Raw genomic sequence first — 17,857 nt, forward strand, 5'->3', positions numbered from 1 at the left:
TAGCCCTAGTTTCAAGCATATCCATAAAATCATTTAATTCACCCGCAATATTAAACTTCCCTTTAAGGTAACTTAAGATATCTTTCTTAAGGACCTGACCTTTAGTAATAGGTATGGTTATGGGACCAATTTCATTGCTATGTATAGAATTAAATGAGTCACTTCTGGCTACAGACATTATTGTATTGGTTTAGTATTTATTTAACTAAAATGCTAATACAATTTTTGCCAATAAAAAGAGAGAAAAATTTTATATTTAAAAAAAAAAATATTATTAATTTTGAAATATGAAAAATTAATATTCCGAAATATGAAAAATTAATATTTTTATTAATTTTTCAAAATTAATCTTTAATAATATTTCAAGATATTAATGTCAATCTCGAAATATGAAAATTAATATTTCAACTTTTCAAAAAAAATATATCTTCAAAATATTAATATCGAAATATGAATTTTTTTTTTTTTTTTTTCTTTTATAATAATTTCTGTTTACTTACAAATATATTATATCAATTATGATGGATATTATTAAATCTCATGCAATGCCTCCAATTATTATGTCAGTATATTTATGAAAATCTTAGCAGTGCTATCCAAATAATATATATAAGTTTATGGCAGGGTTATAAACACAATACAAAGAAATAGAAACCCTTATCAACCATGCACCTACTAGACCATACAATTAATATAAATATCTGAATTCTTTTATTTAGTTAATATCCATAAACATATTGAACTATATTTGCAATAAAAGGAAACTAAATAAAAGTTTATATGCGTTAGAACCAACTCTTAAGATATGCTATTCTTCTTACAAAACCCAGAACAATATACCTTCACAATTCAGCCTTATTTATTTAACACAATGGGACTAAAAACCTTTAACATCCAAGCAATACAATTCTAAACAGTGTTTATAAAACAATAGGATAAAATATATATTCTGCTATTTAACTGCAATTTATCCTAATACAAAATTAACCGACAATATCAGAACTTGTATAGATGAGTTACTTAGCCAATTCAGACACAGATTTGAACAATACCTAGGCTTATAACTACCAATTTAAAATACAATATACTTCACCAATTTTGAACCAATTCGTAGCGGTCTTTAGGTCATCTCATTTGAAAGAAGGTTTTTGCACAAATCAAGGATAAGTTTTAAGCTCCTTGCTGAAGTGAACTTTTTTTTTTTTCAGGTATATCGCAGCCAAAATCAGATCACTAATTTTCAACAAGTTACAGACAACTCTCTCTTGTGCATTCAACACTCCCATTATATAATCATTGATGACATCATGTGGGTGGCACTACGGGAGCTGACCTTCCCATTGGTTATCTGGGAAGTCTAAATCGGATTGGCCCTTGGAAATTTCATTTTTAACAGCCAGAAAGAACCTTCTGGCTGTAGTTCTCGCAACATAACACCAGGTGGCAGCATACAGTACAACATAGCAATACAATACAGCATTTCTGACATTTTTAAGCAAGTTAATTTTTTTTTTATAAAATGGTTATTTAATCAGATCACACTCTCTGCATTAATCATATATAACCCCAATTACAGATGGTTAATATTAGGTTATTTTTTTTGATTATTCTGATACCAAATATGTTATATTATTAACATTTTATTATATTAAGGTAATTTAACACTGCTAATTATTAGCTTAAAATGCATTATAATTTTATCAGTATTCTGGCATTTCTTTGCAAATAACAGCTTATTTTTATATCTCCAGATTGGTAGTATTTAAAACTCCTGATATTTGCATCCACCCAGATATAGTATGTGACATTTCTGTGTATTTCTTCCTGAATACATAAATCCTGTTTATGTCGATCTGAAATAAAAATAAATGTTAATAATCACTTCTCTTCAGGTCCATAAACATCTATTCATGTTCTTAAACACACAGAGGCTAAGATATTCATGCCTTCAAAATATATATATATATATATATATATATATATATATATATATATATATATATATCATTCAATCTTTTACTTTCCATATATATATATATATTTAGATGTTAATGTTTGATATCACATAAATATACATCTCATATCCATTAAAATATATATAGTTGTTTTGAAATCATAATGTAAGTCATGGGCCTTCACTGTATTATCCTAACATTCTAACTTTTCAGTAACTTCAGTTGCCAGACTTTTTGTCTCATACTCACCACATGGGGTCAATCCATGAGGAGTTGTAAGAGTCTTTAAAACAGCATATTTCCTGTTTAGCCAGCAGTGCAGATGTGTATTTGATTTTATTTGTGTCACCTTCCCCCAAGAGGGGTTTTTGCAGTAAGTCTTCAAATAGAGATTCAGTGAGATAGAACTGTTGTATCACACGTGTCAAATTCCAAAGGGGTCCTTGAACACATTCTTTTCTCACCTCACCAAATGTTCTGAGGTTATAAAAATCTGCATATATAGTCAAATGAATAGGGTCACTGAGCTATTTCCTTTAGAAAAGAAATGTTTGTGTGTCTTACACTACAGGGGCCGTGCTTCAAAAAGGCTCTACTGATCGTCAATCCTGATAGACGTGTATTAGAAGCTGTGTTCAACAAACTCATGTTTAATTAATCCTGAGTTCTCATCTAACATATACAGTGTTTAAAATATACATATATATATATATATATATATATATATATATATATATATATATATATATATATGTACACATATGTAATATTCATCATAATATTCATATACTCTGACACAAGGAATGGGAAAGGCCCGGCATACCTTTTGTGCCTCCCCCTATATTTAAGAAATTATTTCCTATAGTCGACCCCAGAAAGGACTTATGGCAGACAGTCCCTAAGGTCGAGGGGGCGGTCTCTACTCTAAACAAACGCACTACTATTCCCATAGAAGATAGTTGTGCTTTTAAAGATCCTATGGATAAAAAATTAGAGGGTTTGCTTAAAAAAATGTTTGTTCAGCAAGGTTACCTTCTTCAACCAATTTCATGCATTGTTCCTGTCACTACGGCAGCGTGTTTCTGGTTCGAAGAACTAGAAAAGTCGCTCGATAAAGAATCTTCGTATGAGGAGATTATGGGCAGAGTTCGTGCACTTAAATTGGCTAACTCTTTTATTCTAGATGCCGCTTTGCAATTAGCGAGATTAGCGGCAAAAAATTCAGGGTTTGCTATCGTGGCGCGCAGAGCGCTCTGGCTGAAGTCTTGGTCAGCGGATGTGTCTTCCAAGACAAAATTACTTAACATCCCTTTCAAGGGCAAAACACTGTTTGGGCCCGATTTGAAAGAGATTATTTCAGACATCACCGGAGGAAAGGGCCACGCCCTTCCTCAGGATAGGTCTTTTAAGGCTAGAAATAAGCCTAATTTTCGTCCCTTTCGCAGAAACGGACCAGCCTCTACTTCTACATCCTCTAAGCAAGAGGGTAATACTTCTCAACTCAAACCAGCCTGGAGACCGATGCAAGGCTGGAACAAGGGTAAGCAGGCCAAGAAGCCTGCCACTGCTACCAAAACAGCATGAAGGGATGGCCCCCGATCCGGGACCGGATCTGGTGGGGGGCAGACTTTCTCTCTTTGCTCAGGCCTGGGCAAGAGATGTTCAGGATCCTTGGGCACTAGAAATAGTTTCTCAAGGTTATCTCCTGGAATTCAAGGAACTACCCCCAAGGGGAAGGTTCCACAGGTCTCAATTATCTTCAAACCAAATAAAAAGACAGGCATTCTTACATTGTGTAGAAGACCTGTTAAGGATGGGAGTAATTCATCCAGTTCCAATAAGAGAACAAGGGATGGGGTTTTACTCCAACCTGTTCATAGTTCCCAAAAAAGAGGGAACGTTCAGACCAATTCTAGATCTCAAGATCCTAAACAAATTTCTCAGGGTCCCATCGTTCAAAATGGAAACCATTCGAACGATCCTTCCTACCATACAGGAAGGTCAATTCATGACCACGGTGGATTTAAAGGATGCGTACCTCCATATTCCCATCCACAAGGAACATCATCAGTTCCTAAGGTTCGCTTTTCTGGACAAGCATTACCAGTTTGTGGCACTTCCATTCGGGTTAGCCACTGCTCCGAGAATTTTCACAAAGGTACTAGGGTCCCTTCTAGCGGTTCTAAGACCAAGGGGCATTGCAGTAGTACCGTACTTGGACAACATCCTGATTCAAGCGTCGTCTCTGTCAAAGGCAAAGGCTCATACGGACATCGTCCTAGCCTTTCTCAAATCTCACGGATGGAAAGTAAACATAGAAAAAAGTTCTCTTTCCCCGTCAACAAGAGTTCCCTTCTTGGGAACAATAATAGACTCCTTAGAAATGAGAATTTTTCTGACAGAGGTCAGAAAATCAAAACTTCTAAGCTCTTGTCAAGTTCTTCATTCTGTTCTTCGTCCTTCCATAGCGCAGTGCATGGAAGTAATAGGATTGATGGTTGCAGCAATGGACATAGTTCCTTTTGCACGAATTCATCTAAGACCATTACAACTGTGCATGCTCAGACAGTGGAATGGGGATTATACAGACTTGTCTCCGACGATTCAAGTAGATCAAAGGACCAGAGATTCACTCCGTTGGTGGCTAATCCTGGACAATCTGTCACAGGGAATGAGCTTCCGCAGACCAGAGTGGGTCATTGTCACGACCGACGCCAGTCTGGTGGGCTGGGGCGCGGTCTGGGAACCCCTGAAAGCTCAGGGTCTATGGTCTCGGGAAGAATCTCTTCTCCCGATAAACATTCTGGAACTGAGAGCGATATTCAATGCTCTCAAAGCTTGGCCTCATCTAGCAAAGGCCAAATTCATAAGGTTTCAATCAGACAACATGACGACAGTTGCTTATATCAACCATCAGGGGGGAACAAGGAGTTCCCTGGCGATGGAGGAAGTGACCAAGATAATTCAATGGGCGGAGGATCACTCCTGCCACTTGTCTGCAATCCACATCCCAGGAGTGGAAAATTGTGAAGCGGATTTTCTGAGTCGTCAGACATTCCATCCGGGGGAGTGGGAACTCCACCCGGAAATCTTTGCCCAAATAACTCAATTATGGGGCATTCCAGACATGGATCTGATGGCGTCTCGCCAGAACTTCAAGGTTCCTTGTTACGGGTCCAGATCCAGGGATCCCAAGGCGACTCTAGTAGATGCACTAGTAGCACCTTGGACCTTCAACCTAGCTTATGTTTTCCCACAGTTTCCTCTCATTCCCAGGCTGGTAGCCAGGATCAACCAGGAGAGGGCTTCGGTGATCTTGATAGCTCCTGCGTGGCCACGCAGGACTTGGTATGCAGACCTGGTGAATATGTCATCGGCTCCACCATGGAAGCTACCTTTGAGACAGGACCTTCTTGTTCAAGGTCCATTCGAACATCCGAATCTGGTTTCCCTCCAACTGACGGCTTGGAGATTGAACGCTTGATTTTATCAAAGCGTGGGTTTTCAGATTCTGTAATAGATACTCTGATTCAGGCCAGAAAGCCTGTAACTAGAAAAATTTACCATAAAATATGGAAAAAATATATCTGTTGGTGTGAATCTAAAGGATTCCCATGGAACAAGATAAAAATTCCTAAGATTCTATCCTTTCTACAAGAAGGTTTGGAGAAAGGATTATCTGCAAGTTCTCTGAAGGGACAGATCTCTGCTTTATCTGTTTTACTTCACAAAAGGCTGGCAGCTGTGCCAGACGTTCAAGCGTTTGTTCAGGCTCTGGTTAGAATCAAGCCTGTTTACAGACCTTTGACTCCTCCCTGGAGTCTAAATCTAGTTCTTTCAGTTCTTCAAGGGGTTCTGTTTGAACCCTTACATTCCGTAGATATTAAGTTATTATCTTGGAAAGTTTTGTTTTTGGTTGCAATTTCTTCTGCTAGAAGAGTTTCAGAGTTATCTGCTCTGCAGTGTTCTCCGCCCTATCTGGTGTTCCATGCAGTTAAGGTGGTTTTGCGTACTAAGCCTGGTTTTCTTCCGAAAATTGTTTCTAACAAAAATATTAACCAGGAGATAGTTGTACCTTCTTTGTGTCCGAACCCAGTTTCAAAGAAGGAACGTTTGTTACACAACTTGGACGTAGTCCGTGCTCTAAAATTCTATTTAGAGGCTACTAAAGATTTCAGACAAACATCTTCTTTGTTTGTTGTTTTATTCTGGTAAAAGGAGAGGTCAAAAAGCAACTTCTACCTCTCTTTCTTTTTGGCTTAAAAGCATTATCCGATTGGCTTATGAGACTGCCGGACGGCAGCCTCCTGAAAGAATCACAGCTCACTCCACTAGGGCTGTGGCTTCCACATGGGCCTTCAAGAACGAGGCTTCTGTTGACCAGATATGTAAGGCAGCGACTTGGTCTTCACTGCACACTTTTGCCAAATTTTACAAATTTGATACTTTTGCTTCTTCGGAGGCTATTTTTGGGAGAAAGGTTTTGCAAGCCGTGGTGCCTTCCATTTAGGTGACCTGATTTGCTCCCTCCCTTCATCCGTGTCCTAAAGCTTTGGTATTGGTTCCCACAAGTAAGGATGACGCCGTGGACCGGACACACCTATGTTGGAGAAAACAGAATTTATGCTTACCTGATAAATTACTTTCTCCAACGGTGTGTCCGGTCCACGGCCCGCCCTGGTTTTTTTAATCAGGTCTGATGAATTTTTTTCTCTAACTACAGTCACCACGGTATCATATGGTTTCTCCTATGCATATTTCCTCCTGTACGTCGGTCGAATGACTGGGGTAGGCGGAGCCTAGGAGGGATCATGTGACCAGCTTTGCTGGGCTCTTTGCCATTTCCTGTTGGGGAAGAGAATATCCCACAAGTAAGGATGACGCCGTGGACCGGACACACCGTTGGAGAAAGTAATTTATCAGGTAAGCATAAATTCTGTTTTTCTTTATTAAACTTCTTATTCTGTATAACTGTATTCTTATTTTAAATGCAGGGAATTCCTAATGAAAGTTGGAGAATTACGAGGATAAATGACCGCTATGAGCTGTGTGACACTTATCCATCATGTCTGGTTGTTCCAGTAAATATTTCCGATGAGGAATTAAGAAAAGTAGCAGCTTTCAGGGCCAAAGATCGAATACCAGTGAGTACATAGAAGCACCAAAATCCAACAAGCAAGAGTGGTACTCAAGTTCCTTTTGTTTAAAATGCTTGATTTCAGAGAATAGGGTTTTGAGATAATAAATATACAAAATAAAAAGAACAGCAATTAATCAGCTAATTACAGAAAGGTACAGTCAGCATTTGTTGTTAGATGGTTAATTTACAGGTATTTTATAACGCTAGTTACCTATACATATACGAAAGTCAGAATTTTATAAATTAAGATGGAGCATGCAATTAAAAAAATCCAGTTTTTGTCTATAACCCTATTTGCTTTGTTCTCTTGCTATTTTTTTATAAAGAGCATACCTAGATAGTGTGAAAGGTAGGAGCAGGCATTGCGTATAAATAAAGTTTGATAGAGAGAAAAAAATATATTTATTTTCCTTTTGAACACAGGCTTTATCATGGATTCATCCAGAAAGTCAAGCTACTATAATACGATGCAGTCAACCTATGGTTGGGGTCAATGGAAAGCGATGCAAAGAGGATGAAAAGTACTTGCAGTCTATCATGGATGCCAACGCTCAGTCCCACAAGATTTTTATATTTGATGCAAGGCCCAGTGTTACTGCTGTTGCTAATAAGGTGAAGGGATTATTTATGTTTAAATTAATGAATGGGCCTTCCGATTCTTATCTGCTATCAAAATACTCAGTTATCTCAGGAAAAAAACAAAAAATTGTTATCAAATAAATTGAGTTACATTAAATAGGGGGGCACTGTAAAATCTACTAATCAGCAGAAATGCATTTAACGTCCACTGCATATACTGAAGTGTGTGTGTGTGTATATATATATATATATATATATATATATATATATATATATATATATATATATATATATATATATATATATATATATGTGTGTGTGTGTGCATGTATGTGTGTATCCAAACAGCAGGCACTCACTGGACTTTATGATAAAATGTAAAAATTTATTTCATCAGATTAAAATAGACAAACGTTTCGGCACTGCATTGTGCCTTTATCAATGTCAAAGTACAAACAACACACAAACAGAGTGCAGCTCTACACCCCAAAAAGATCAATATGTACATAGTTAAAAACACATAGTTATATACTTAACCAAACTCCCTATGTTTTGCCGCCAAACCTCTGTACCGCCATCCTGGAGGTCCACTAGTGACGTCACGCTGATCGTGCCTAGCGTGATGACTCATGGCACGGCGTTGCCATAGCAACGTCAAGACTTCCAACGGCATAATGGCAAGAGGGTAGGGAGTATCCGGTGCTGCTGTGCGCATGTCAAGTAGTAAGTGCAATTTCTCACAGCACTGTTGCTATCGGCAACAAGTAAACAACTATCTTGCGCAGCAGCAGACTCACTGGGTATTTCCCTACATAAGGCTGCTAATGATGAATCCCTAATATCGTACATTTGCCCAGACAATCAGGAACAATTAAAGTCAGAGTTAACCATATGTGGACCAAAAAGAACACAATTATAGCCAGATAGTTATGTATACCATATTCCTAATGTGATTTTGTTTATCCAAAAATACACACATAACTAAGTTACTAAATCTGTAACTCAAATCTATTCTGCTCAAATATCATTTTAGTCAACATATAGAAAACCCATGCAATGTTAGAGAAGAACTACAAATCCCCTATTTACTTCAGGCAACTTGGAGTATAGTAAAACAAATACATATATGTAATATCCATATATGTAAAGCAAGCGGACACCCTAAAATTACCCAATCTACTGGGAAATGAAAAAATATTTAGTAGAAATATTTAGTAGAAGGGGCTGAAATCCAGAGTAGTGTTAAGTCCCTTCGGGGCCAGAGTGTCCAATTTAAAAATCCATCGGCTTTCACGTTGGAGTAACTTCTTGCCTCTATCCCCTCCCCTTGGATTAGGTGGGATGTGATCTATAAGCATAGATCTAATGCTGGACACAGAGTGTTTCAGTTGTGCACAATGGCGTGCCACGGGTTGGTTCGACTCTCCGTTTTTTTAATGCCTCTCGGATGGCATAACGATGGTTTGCCATCGGAGGCAGCTGCTAACATGGACATTATACAACATGATGAAGATTTCAATACGGATCCTCTTGCATTTACTGATGAAGATGCGGACAGAATTTTGATCTCAGATGACACAGGAGAGCTGGGAGGTGAGACACCCATTAATATTTATCATAAGATCTTAAACCTACGCAGAAAAGAGGTGGATTACCACCTACATGCAGTATTCTTATCTGGATATTTTAGAAAGAAATTTATCCCTAGGGGGTTTAGGGTTAAGAACATCCCAACCTTGGGGAGACAAAATGTGGAGTTCTGCAGACGCTGGTGTTCAATTCTTAATAAATGTTCATATGACCTCATCCTCTTGGTTATTGAAGAGGTCAGTAGACTAGAAATGAAGATTAAAACTGAATTGGACGCCATCAAATTGCAGAGTTTCCACATTTTGGAAAATGACACTAGTCAGGAGTGGGTGAGCAAATTGGATGGCATGGTCAATAAATACCTTAGTGATTTGATTTCTTTCAAAAATAAAAAATTGAATAATGTGGAGAGTGACTACAGGGTACGGTGGGTGTATAAATGGCTGTATGGTAAAGAGGTGTTGCCATATAGGCGCCGTAGAAATCTTAGATCTAAAAATACTCTTAGTGTTGTTGACAGCAGTGGAGGTGATTCCTCTGGCACTGAGACCACTTCTGAGGTTTCAGTACCAAGTGAGAACACTCAACAGACACATTCTTTTTTAGGGGTCAGCACAAGGTCCACCATGAAACCTCAGATTCACATCACAACCAAAAAAGGCCAAAAAGATGTAGGACACGGAGGGGAGGCTACAAACACAAATCTAAGTCAGAAACAAACAAGGGGGAAACAAACATAGTGTTTAACCTTAGTAGTAGACCATTAAGTGAGGCTGAAATAGCTCTGCTTAATCGGGGTTTATCTTTTGTGCCGACTCCACATATAGATACTTTTGAGAGGATGGTTGATATTCATAGGTTCCAGCGCCAATTAAAATTGAGGGATCACTTTAGAGAACAGGAATATTCTCCTGAACCATTTAAAAAGAAATCAACATACGAACCACCTCACACTAACTCCTCTATCAGGAGTTACACTAGAATACTTACTCAAAGTATTAATGAAGCTTCAAACACAACCTCTTATCCCATCTAACCTTGCCATCTATATTGACTCCTTCCTGCAGGCTGTTGTCAAAAACACTAGGGCTTACTTACAGGATTCCCCTAGTCTACTCAGGATACTTGCAGGTTTTACTCATTTGGAATGTGATGACATTTTGGTCACCATGGATGTTGACAGCCTCTACACTGTCATCCCCCATGTTGAGGGGGTGGAGGCTGTCAGGTCCATGGTGACTAATAATGAACATTATGTGGGTCCTCCGATTGAATTCATATGCGAGCTGCTAATGATCTGCTTGGAGAAAAATTACTTCAAATTTGAGGATTCTTATTATTTACAGACAGCTGGTACGGCCATGAGGTCGAATGTGGCACCCACCTACACAAACATCTATATGGCATGGTACGAGCAAGAACTTATGAAGCCGTTTGAACACTCTCAAGTGATTTACTATACCCGCTACACTGACGATGTGTTCCTCATATGGAGAGGTGGGGAGCCATCATTGCGTGAGTGGGTGTCACATTTGAACCTCATGGTCAGTCCTATACGATTCAAGTTAGAATTCAGCTCTGAGGGTGTGAATTTTTTGGACCTTAATGTTTTTAAGGTGAATGACTCTGGCACTTTGAGGTTTGGTACCAAGTTGTACACAAAACCCACAGACCGAAATTCATTGTTACATGCTAGTAGCTTTCACCCTAAACACCAGAAAAAGGGTGTTCTCACCTCCCAACTCACCAGGGCACTGAGAAATAATAGCGAGACACCCTTACAGAAGATTCAAGTTAAGGAGATGGGTGAGAAATTGAAAAAGAGGGGCTACCCTATGAAAGAGATTTGGGACATCCAAGAAAAACTATTGGGGCCAGATGCAAAAACAGACACCAAAATCCTTAAAAAGGAGACATCGGAGCAACTCAACCTGATCATTACATTCACACCTGGATGTGAACGCATATCTAATGCTGGCCTGTGGTTGGTACTGACCCCACCTTACCATTTCAGAATATGACAGCGCCAAGGTTGGTGTATCGGAGGTCTAGGAATTTGAGGGACATCCTTGTTAAATCTGATCCTGTGGACCACTATAAAACGGAGACTTGGCTGAAGTCATCAAAAAAGGGATGCTTCCCTTGTGGGAGTTGTACCACATGTAATAGCATGTGCAAGGGAGATTCTTTCCAGCACCCCCATAAAAATCAGCGGTATAAAATAAATCATCGCTTGAGTTGCACAAGTACACATGTGGTCTATATGCTCACCTGTCCGTGTGCCCTAGTGTACATTGGAAAGACGATTACCTCCTTCCGAGACCGGATGGCAAACCATCGTTATGCCATCCGAGAGGCATTAAAAAACGGAGAGTCTGACCAACCTGTGGCATGCCATTGTGCACAACTGAAACACTCTGTGTCCAGCATTAGATCTATGCTTATAGATCACATCCCCCCTAATCCAAGGGGAGGGGATAGAGGCAAGAAGTTACTCCAACGTGAAAGCCGATGGATTTTTAAATTGGACACTCTGGCCCCGAAGGGACTTAACACTACTCTGGATTTCAGCCCCTTCTACTAAATATTTCTACTAAATATTTTTTCATTTCCCAGTAGATTGGGTAATTTTAGGGTGTCCGCTTGCTTTACATATATGGATATTACATATATGTATTTGTTTTACTATACTCCAAGTTGCCTGAAGTAAATAGGGGATTTGTAGTTCTTCTCTAACATTGCATGGGTTTTCTATATGTGGACTAAAATGATATTTGAGCAGAATAGATTTGAGTTACAGATTTACTAACTTAATTATGTGTGTATTTTTGGATAAACAAAATCACATTAGGAATATGGTATACATAACTATCTGGCTCCAATTGTGTTCTTTTTGGTCCACATATGGTTAACTCTGACTTTAATTGTTCCTGATTGTCTGGGCAAATGTACGATATTAGGGGTTCATCATTAGCAGCCTTATGTAGGGAAATACCCGGTGAGTCTGCTGCTGCGCAAGATAGTTGTTTACTTGTTGCCGATAGCAACAGTGCTGTGAGAAATTGCGCTTACTACTTGACATGCGCACAGCAGCACCGGATACTCCCTACCCTCTTGCCATTATGCCGTTGGACGCCTTGACGTTGCTATGGCAACGCCGTGCCATGCGTCATCACGCTAGGCACGATCAGCGTGTCAGCGTGACGTCACTAGTGGACCTCCAGGATGGCGGTACGGAGGTTTGGCGGCAAAACATAGGGAGTTTGGTTAAGTATATAACTATGTGTTTTTAACTATGTACATATTGATCTTTTTGGGGTGTAGAGCTGCACTCTGTGTGTTGTTTGTACTTTGACATTGATAAAGGCACAATGGAGTGCCGAAACGTTTGTCTATTTTAATCTGCTGAAATAAATTTTTACATTTTATCATAAAGTCCAGTGAGTGCCTGCTGTTTGGATACACTGGGATGGATATTTGCAGTGCACCGTGGCAATGGCTGATAGTTTGATTGTGCAATCCTTACATTGACTTTGAGATATATATATATATATATATATATATATATATATATATATATATATATATATATATATATATATATATATATATATATATATATATATATATATATATAACTTGAATGCTTGACAATCCACAAACTAATGTTTATATAATATGTCCCAGATTGACCTGTATGATCTAGAAAGACAAACAAAACAATTGGGATACACCATATACCGTATCAAAAGTCCTTACAATATAATAATCTCTTCAACCAGTAGTGTAGTATTCACACTATGGTTACACCTATTGGAAAGGTGTGATAGCTCAGACTGAGGCTTCAGAGTTGTTTAGTGAACTAAATGTTTATCTCGGCATGGAATAAAATCAAAGGTAGGTGTGCACTATAAATATTCAGATGAAGTAGGATTTTATGCATAAATGATGGAGATATGTTTTACAGAGCAAGAGTTTTAAGAACATAATGAATCAGACTCCTTTTGTTTGTCTTTCCTGAAGTGTAAGGGTGGGGGCTGTGAAAGTGAAGATGCTTATCAGAATGCCGAAGTAGTCTTCCTGGACATCCATAATATTCATGTTATGAGGGAATGTATGAGAAAGCTGAAGGAGATTGTGTATCCAAGCATCCAGGAGTCAAACTGGCTTTCTAATTTGGAGTCTACTCACTGGCTGGAACATATCAAGGTGAAAATAAAATAAACATTTATATATTTGGTTTCTACGTTCTCTGTTTTACATGTTGATAAAATCTATACGTTTTATGGCAAGAGTAGCTTGAAATTGTATATTTTCTTAATCTTTTATGTATTTCAAGTTAAGCATATGATTATAGTTCTTCTTTTGTGCTTAATTTTGTTTGTACTATAGCTCATTCTTGCAGGTGCCCTTAGGATTGCTGACAAAGTTGAATCTGGAAAAACATCTGTGGTTGTCCACTGCAGTGATGGATGGGACCGTACGGCACAGCTCACCTCTTTAGCAATGCTTATGCTTGATGGCTACTACAGGACCATAAAAGGATTTGAAGTGCTTGTGGAAAAGGAGTGGCTGAGCTTTGGACACAGATTCCAACTTGTAAGTGGTTTATATGTTCAATACATATTTATCTTCTATGCAGGAGTTCCAGCACTCTGTCACTACCAGAAACCTTGCACCTCTTTTTTAAACTTAACCTCAATAAAATGTTTAATTAAGGAGAATTAAATAATATTGCACTATATCGTTCTTATTTATTTTTCCTGCTTTTGCATTAAAATGTCTCTGAAAAGTGTGCTTGTTCCACTCCCTTCAGAGAGGCTGGAGTGTCTCCATCTTGCTCAAGCATTGAGAGAAATGTACGTTACCTGGCTACGTTCTCTACAATTATTTGCTCAGGTCCGAGCACAAGCTCATTAACATCTATCAACTCATTACATGTATGTCATGTATGTTTAATTTGACGTTGAACTTCATTGTTTGGATAGTCTGATATCATGTAAAGAACATATTTTTGGTTCATTATAGTTGCCATTCACCTAGAAATTACTAAATTTGGATAAAATGTAAACATGTTACTTCACAAGGTATAAAATAAAAGGTAACCTGAATGTCTGGTACCTTTTTGGGGGGTTTAGCCCTAATGGACTGCATAAATGCATTTTTTCCCTTCTGTTTCTTATTTAGGATCCCTTTTTATCTTGGCTTACTCAAACACACTTACTGTATGGCTTAGTCTCATCACTCGTCCCATATTACGTTCTAATAAATTTATTTTGTTGTGTATATTAATTGAAATAGTACATTTTTACTTATCTCCTTTGTTTTAATGAATTTTTTTTTATTGATTTTTCAACATTTTACAAGTATAAAGTCAGACCAACTGTGTTACAATTTCAATTGATTTACAAATCTCCTTGCCACTAAACACTGTGACTAAAGGTATGTAACAAAAAGACCACCAAACAACAGACAATAAGTAATGAATAAATAAGCTCAGCGTGACCGTTAGTTGACGGCCCCATTTCTAGAACGCTTTATTACTCCATTTAGAGCCCCTATAGAGGAGGACCCGGCTCAGAAAATAAAAAAAGAAAAGAAAAATCATGTACGGCCTAACCATCTTCTCCAAAATTCTAGCCCCTGCCATGGGGAAATTGGATTCAACTCTGAGAGAGGGGATAGGGAAATGTGTTGTGACCCACCCAGACTAGCTGCGCAGGAGCGGAGATGGCAGGGGCTGTGTCTATAACCCCTATCGTAATCTCTCCTATCTTTTTCTGGTCTCAGTGTACATTATCCAGGGCTCCCACATTCGAAGAAACTGTTCTTTATTATCTAAAATATCTGCGGAGGCGCTGCTCATTTGGTAATAATAGTCAATTTTATTCTTGATTATCAAAAAAGAGGGTATTGTGGTCTTCCAGTATCTTGCAATAGTTAACTTAGTTACAGTGCAAATCAGTGCTACCAATTTATTTGCTTTTAGGGATAGATCTGGAAGAGGCTCATGTAACAGTGCCTGAGATGGAGTTAAGTTAATTTGCCTATCCATAATTTCACTTAGGAGCTCTGATGTTTGGGACCATATGCATGATACATGACAACAGTTCCACCACATATGTGCGTATGTGCCGCTTTCATTGCAACCACGTAAACAACTTGTGTTCGCGTGTGCTGCATGTATTCTTGAAGGATGAAAGTACCATCTATAAGCTACTTTAATAAAGTTTTCCTTTAAATGTGCACAAATAGAAAAGGAAGTGCCCGACTTTAAAATATCGCACCACTTTTCAGCGGTCCAGGTAAAATTAAATTCTGTTTTCCATTTTATCATAAATGGTAATTTATTAAGCTTGGGTGGGGTATTAAACAGTATGTATAAGTTGGAAATCGCCCCTCTTAACCGTTCAGTAGCTAGACAGAGTCTTTCTAGATAGGAGCTAACGGTTAGATGATTTTGTCCTACAATTTCTTCTACTCTCGCTCTTAATTGTAGGTAATGAAACCAACTTACTCTCTCTTGTTTATTTAATTCGGCATATTGATGGAAGGTTATTAACTTGGTGCCTATCAGAGCATCTGCAATGCGATACAAGCCTTTGTTTGCCCACTTCTCCTGTGTAGTCTGGTCATAATGGGTAGATAATGTCACCAAAGGGGTCGCCTTCGACCCCCTCGGTATCAAAGAATACTTGGCTGTTAATCTTTCCCACAATGCTAACGTATGTGCTATAGTAATAAAGCTTCTCCATTTAGGGGGCCTATCTTTTTTAGCGGTTTATCTCCTTTGTTTTAAACTGCCTGGCACATCACTTTTATGTTTTGGTACATAGAGTCTCAGCCAATTTATAGAAGTACCCTTCTAGAATTGCACTCTGAAGATTACTTAAATGTAATACCCAATGTTTTCAATCAAAATAAAGTGTAATTGAAACAAAACAAATGACTAAATCTCTTCTCAAGAAGATGACTAGGTCCTTTTGTGTAACTTAAAATCTCTCTCTTTTTTTTTATTTGTCCTTATTACAAAGCAGTTGATGGCCAAATAGTTTATACTTTGTCATTCTAGGCTTTTCTTTAAGTATTTTAAACCTATTTCTAGTTGTACCTTCTAGCTTTATAATTAAGAATACATTTAAAGTGTAAGTGAACTTTTATACTTTGTAAGGTTGCATAGAAAAGTTATGATCTATTCATTTGAAAATGCTGGTAACAAAATAGAAATGAATGATTGATATGACTACATTTTGTCTTTGCCAGTAATCATATTTTTATTTGTTTCTTTTATTCCAGAGAATTGGCTATGGGGATAAAAACCATGCTGATGCCGACAAGTCTCCAGTATTCTTGCAGTTTATTGACTGTGTGTGGCAAATGACCAGACAGGTGAGCTATTTGTCACTCCTGTTATGCTATTACACACTGCTTGATCACTAGATCTTGTATGGAGAACGTTTTTCTCTAAACTACATTGATGCTTATCTTAATATTTGATTAATATGGAGTCAGTTTAAAAGGAGATCATTTTGGTATAATAATTTAACACAATATGCAGTACTGTATTTCTCCTGTTAAGTGTAGTCAGTCCACGGGTCATCATTACTTCTGGGATATTAACTCCTCCCCAACAGGAAGTGCAAGAGGATCACCCAAGCAGAGCTGCTATATAGCTCCTCCCCTCTACGTCACACCCAGTCATTCTCTTGCACCCAACTAATAGATAGGATGTGTGAGAGGACTGTGGTGATTATACTTAGTTTTTATATCTTCAATCAAAAGTTTGTTATTTTAAAACAGCACCGGAGTGTGTTGTTCCTTCTCAGGTAGAATTTGAAGAAGAATCTACCTGAGTTTTTGGATGATTTTAGCCGGCGTAGCTAAAATTCATTTTGCTGTTCTCGGCCATTCTGAGGAGTGAGGTAAACTTCAGATCAGGGGACAGCGGGCAGGTTCACCTGCAAAGAGGTATGTTGCAGTATATTATTTTCTGTGTAATGGAATTGACTGAGAAAATACTGCCAATACCGATATAATGTAAGTTCAGCCTTAAATGCAGTAGTAGCAACTGGTATCAGGCTGTTTATGTATATATGTGTACGCTTCAGTATTCTGGGGAATGGCACTTCTCTGGGTAATACTATATGCATATAATCTTTAGCCTTACTTGCAGTGGGAACGTATAGCAACAGGCTGTTTAATGACATTTAATGATATTTGATTTTAAACATTTTTGCTGGCATGCAAAATTGTTTAAATATCTGAGGTACTGGGTGAAAAATTGTTTTTGGGCACTGTTTTTCCACTTGGCTGTCGTTTCTTTTAATTTGAGACAGTTTACTGAACTTCCCTCACTGCTGTGGGTGAGGGGGAGGGGCCTATTTTGGCGCTTTTGCTACGCATCAAAAATTCAGTCAAAAGTCTTTTTCTCTTCCTGCATGATCCGGATCGTCTCTACAGAGCTCAAGGGTCTTCAAAAATTATTTTGAGGGAGGTAATCACTCACAGCAGACCTGTGAGATTGTGCTTTGACTGTGATAAAAAACGTTTATAATTTGTACATTTTTTTCTGCTATTAAGGGTTAGTTATCCA

At 38.1% G+C, this 17,857-nt stretch overlaps 1 protein-coding gene across 3 annotated transcripts in view; it reads left to right on the forward strand.

Moving 5' to 3' along the window:
- The window catches only part of MTMR2 (myotubularin related protein 2), a 267,450-nt gene that overhangs the window by 70,375 nt on the left and 179,218 nt on the right, over positions 1 to 17,857 (forward strand). For all 3 annotated transcript variants that reach the window (XM_053708594.1, XM_053708592.1, XM_053708595.1), the window contains 5 exons: positions 6,950 to 7,099; positions 7,519 to 7,707; positions 13,288 to 13,473; positions 13,657 to 13,863; positions 16,561 to 16,653. In XM_053708594.1, the coding sequence (XP_053564569.1) occupies positions 6,950 to 7,099; positions 7,519 to 7,707; positions 13,288 to 13,473; positions 13,657 to 13,863; positions 16,561 to 16,653 (825 nt within the window). The remainder of the gene's footprint in view (positions 1 to 6,949; positions 7,100 to 7,518; positions 7,708 to 13,287; positions 13,474 to 13,656; positions 13,864 to 16,560; positions 16,654 to 17,857) is intronic.

Source organism: Bombina bombina, chromosome 3 (genome assembly GCF_027579735.1).
Source record: "Bombina bombina isolate aBomBom1 chromosome 3, aBomBom1.pri, whole genome shotgun sequence".
Classification (NCBI taxonomy): Eukaryota; Metazoa; Chordata; class Amphibia; order Anura; family Bombinatoridae; genus Bombina; species Bombina bombina.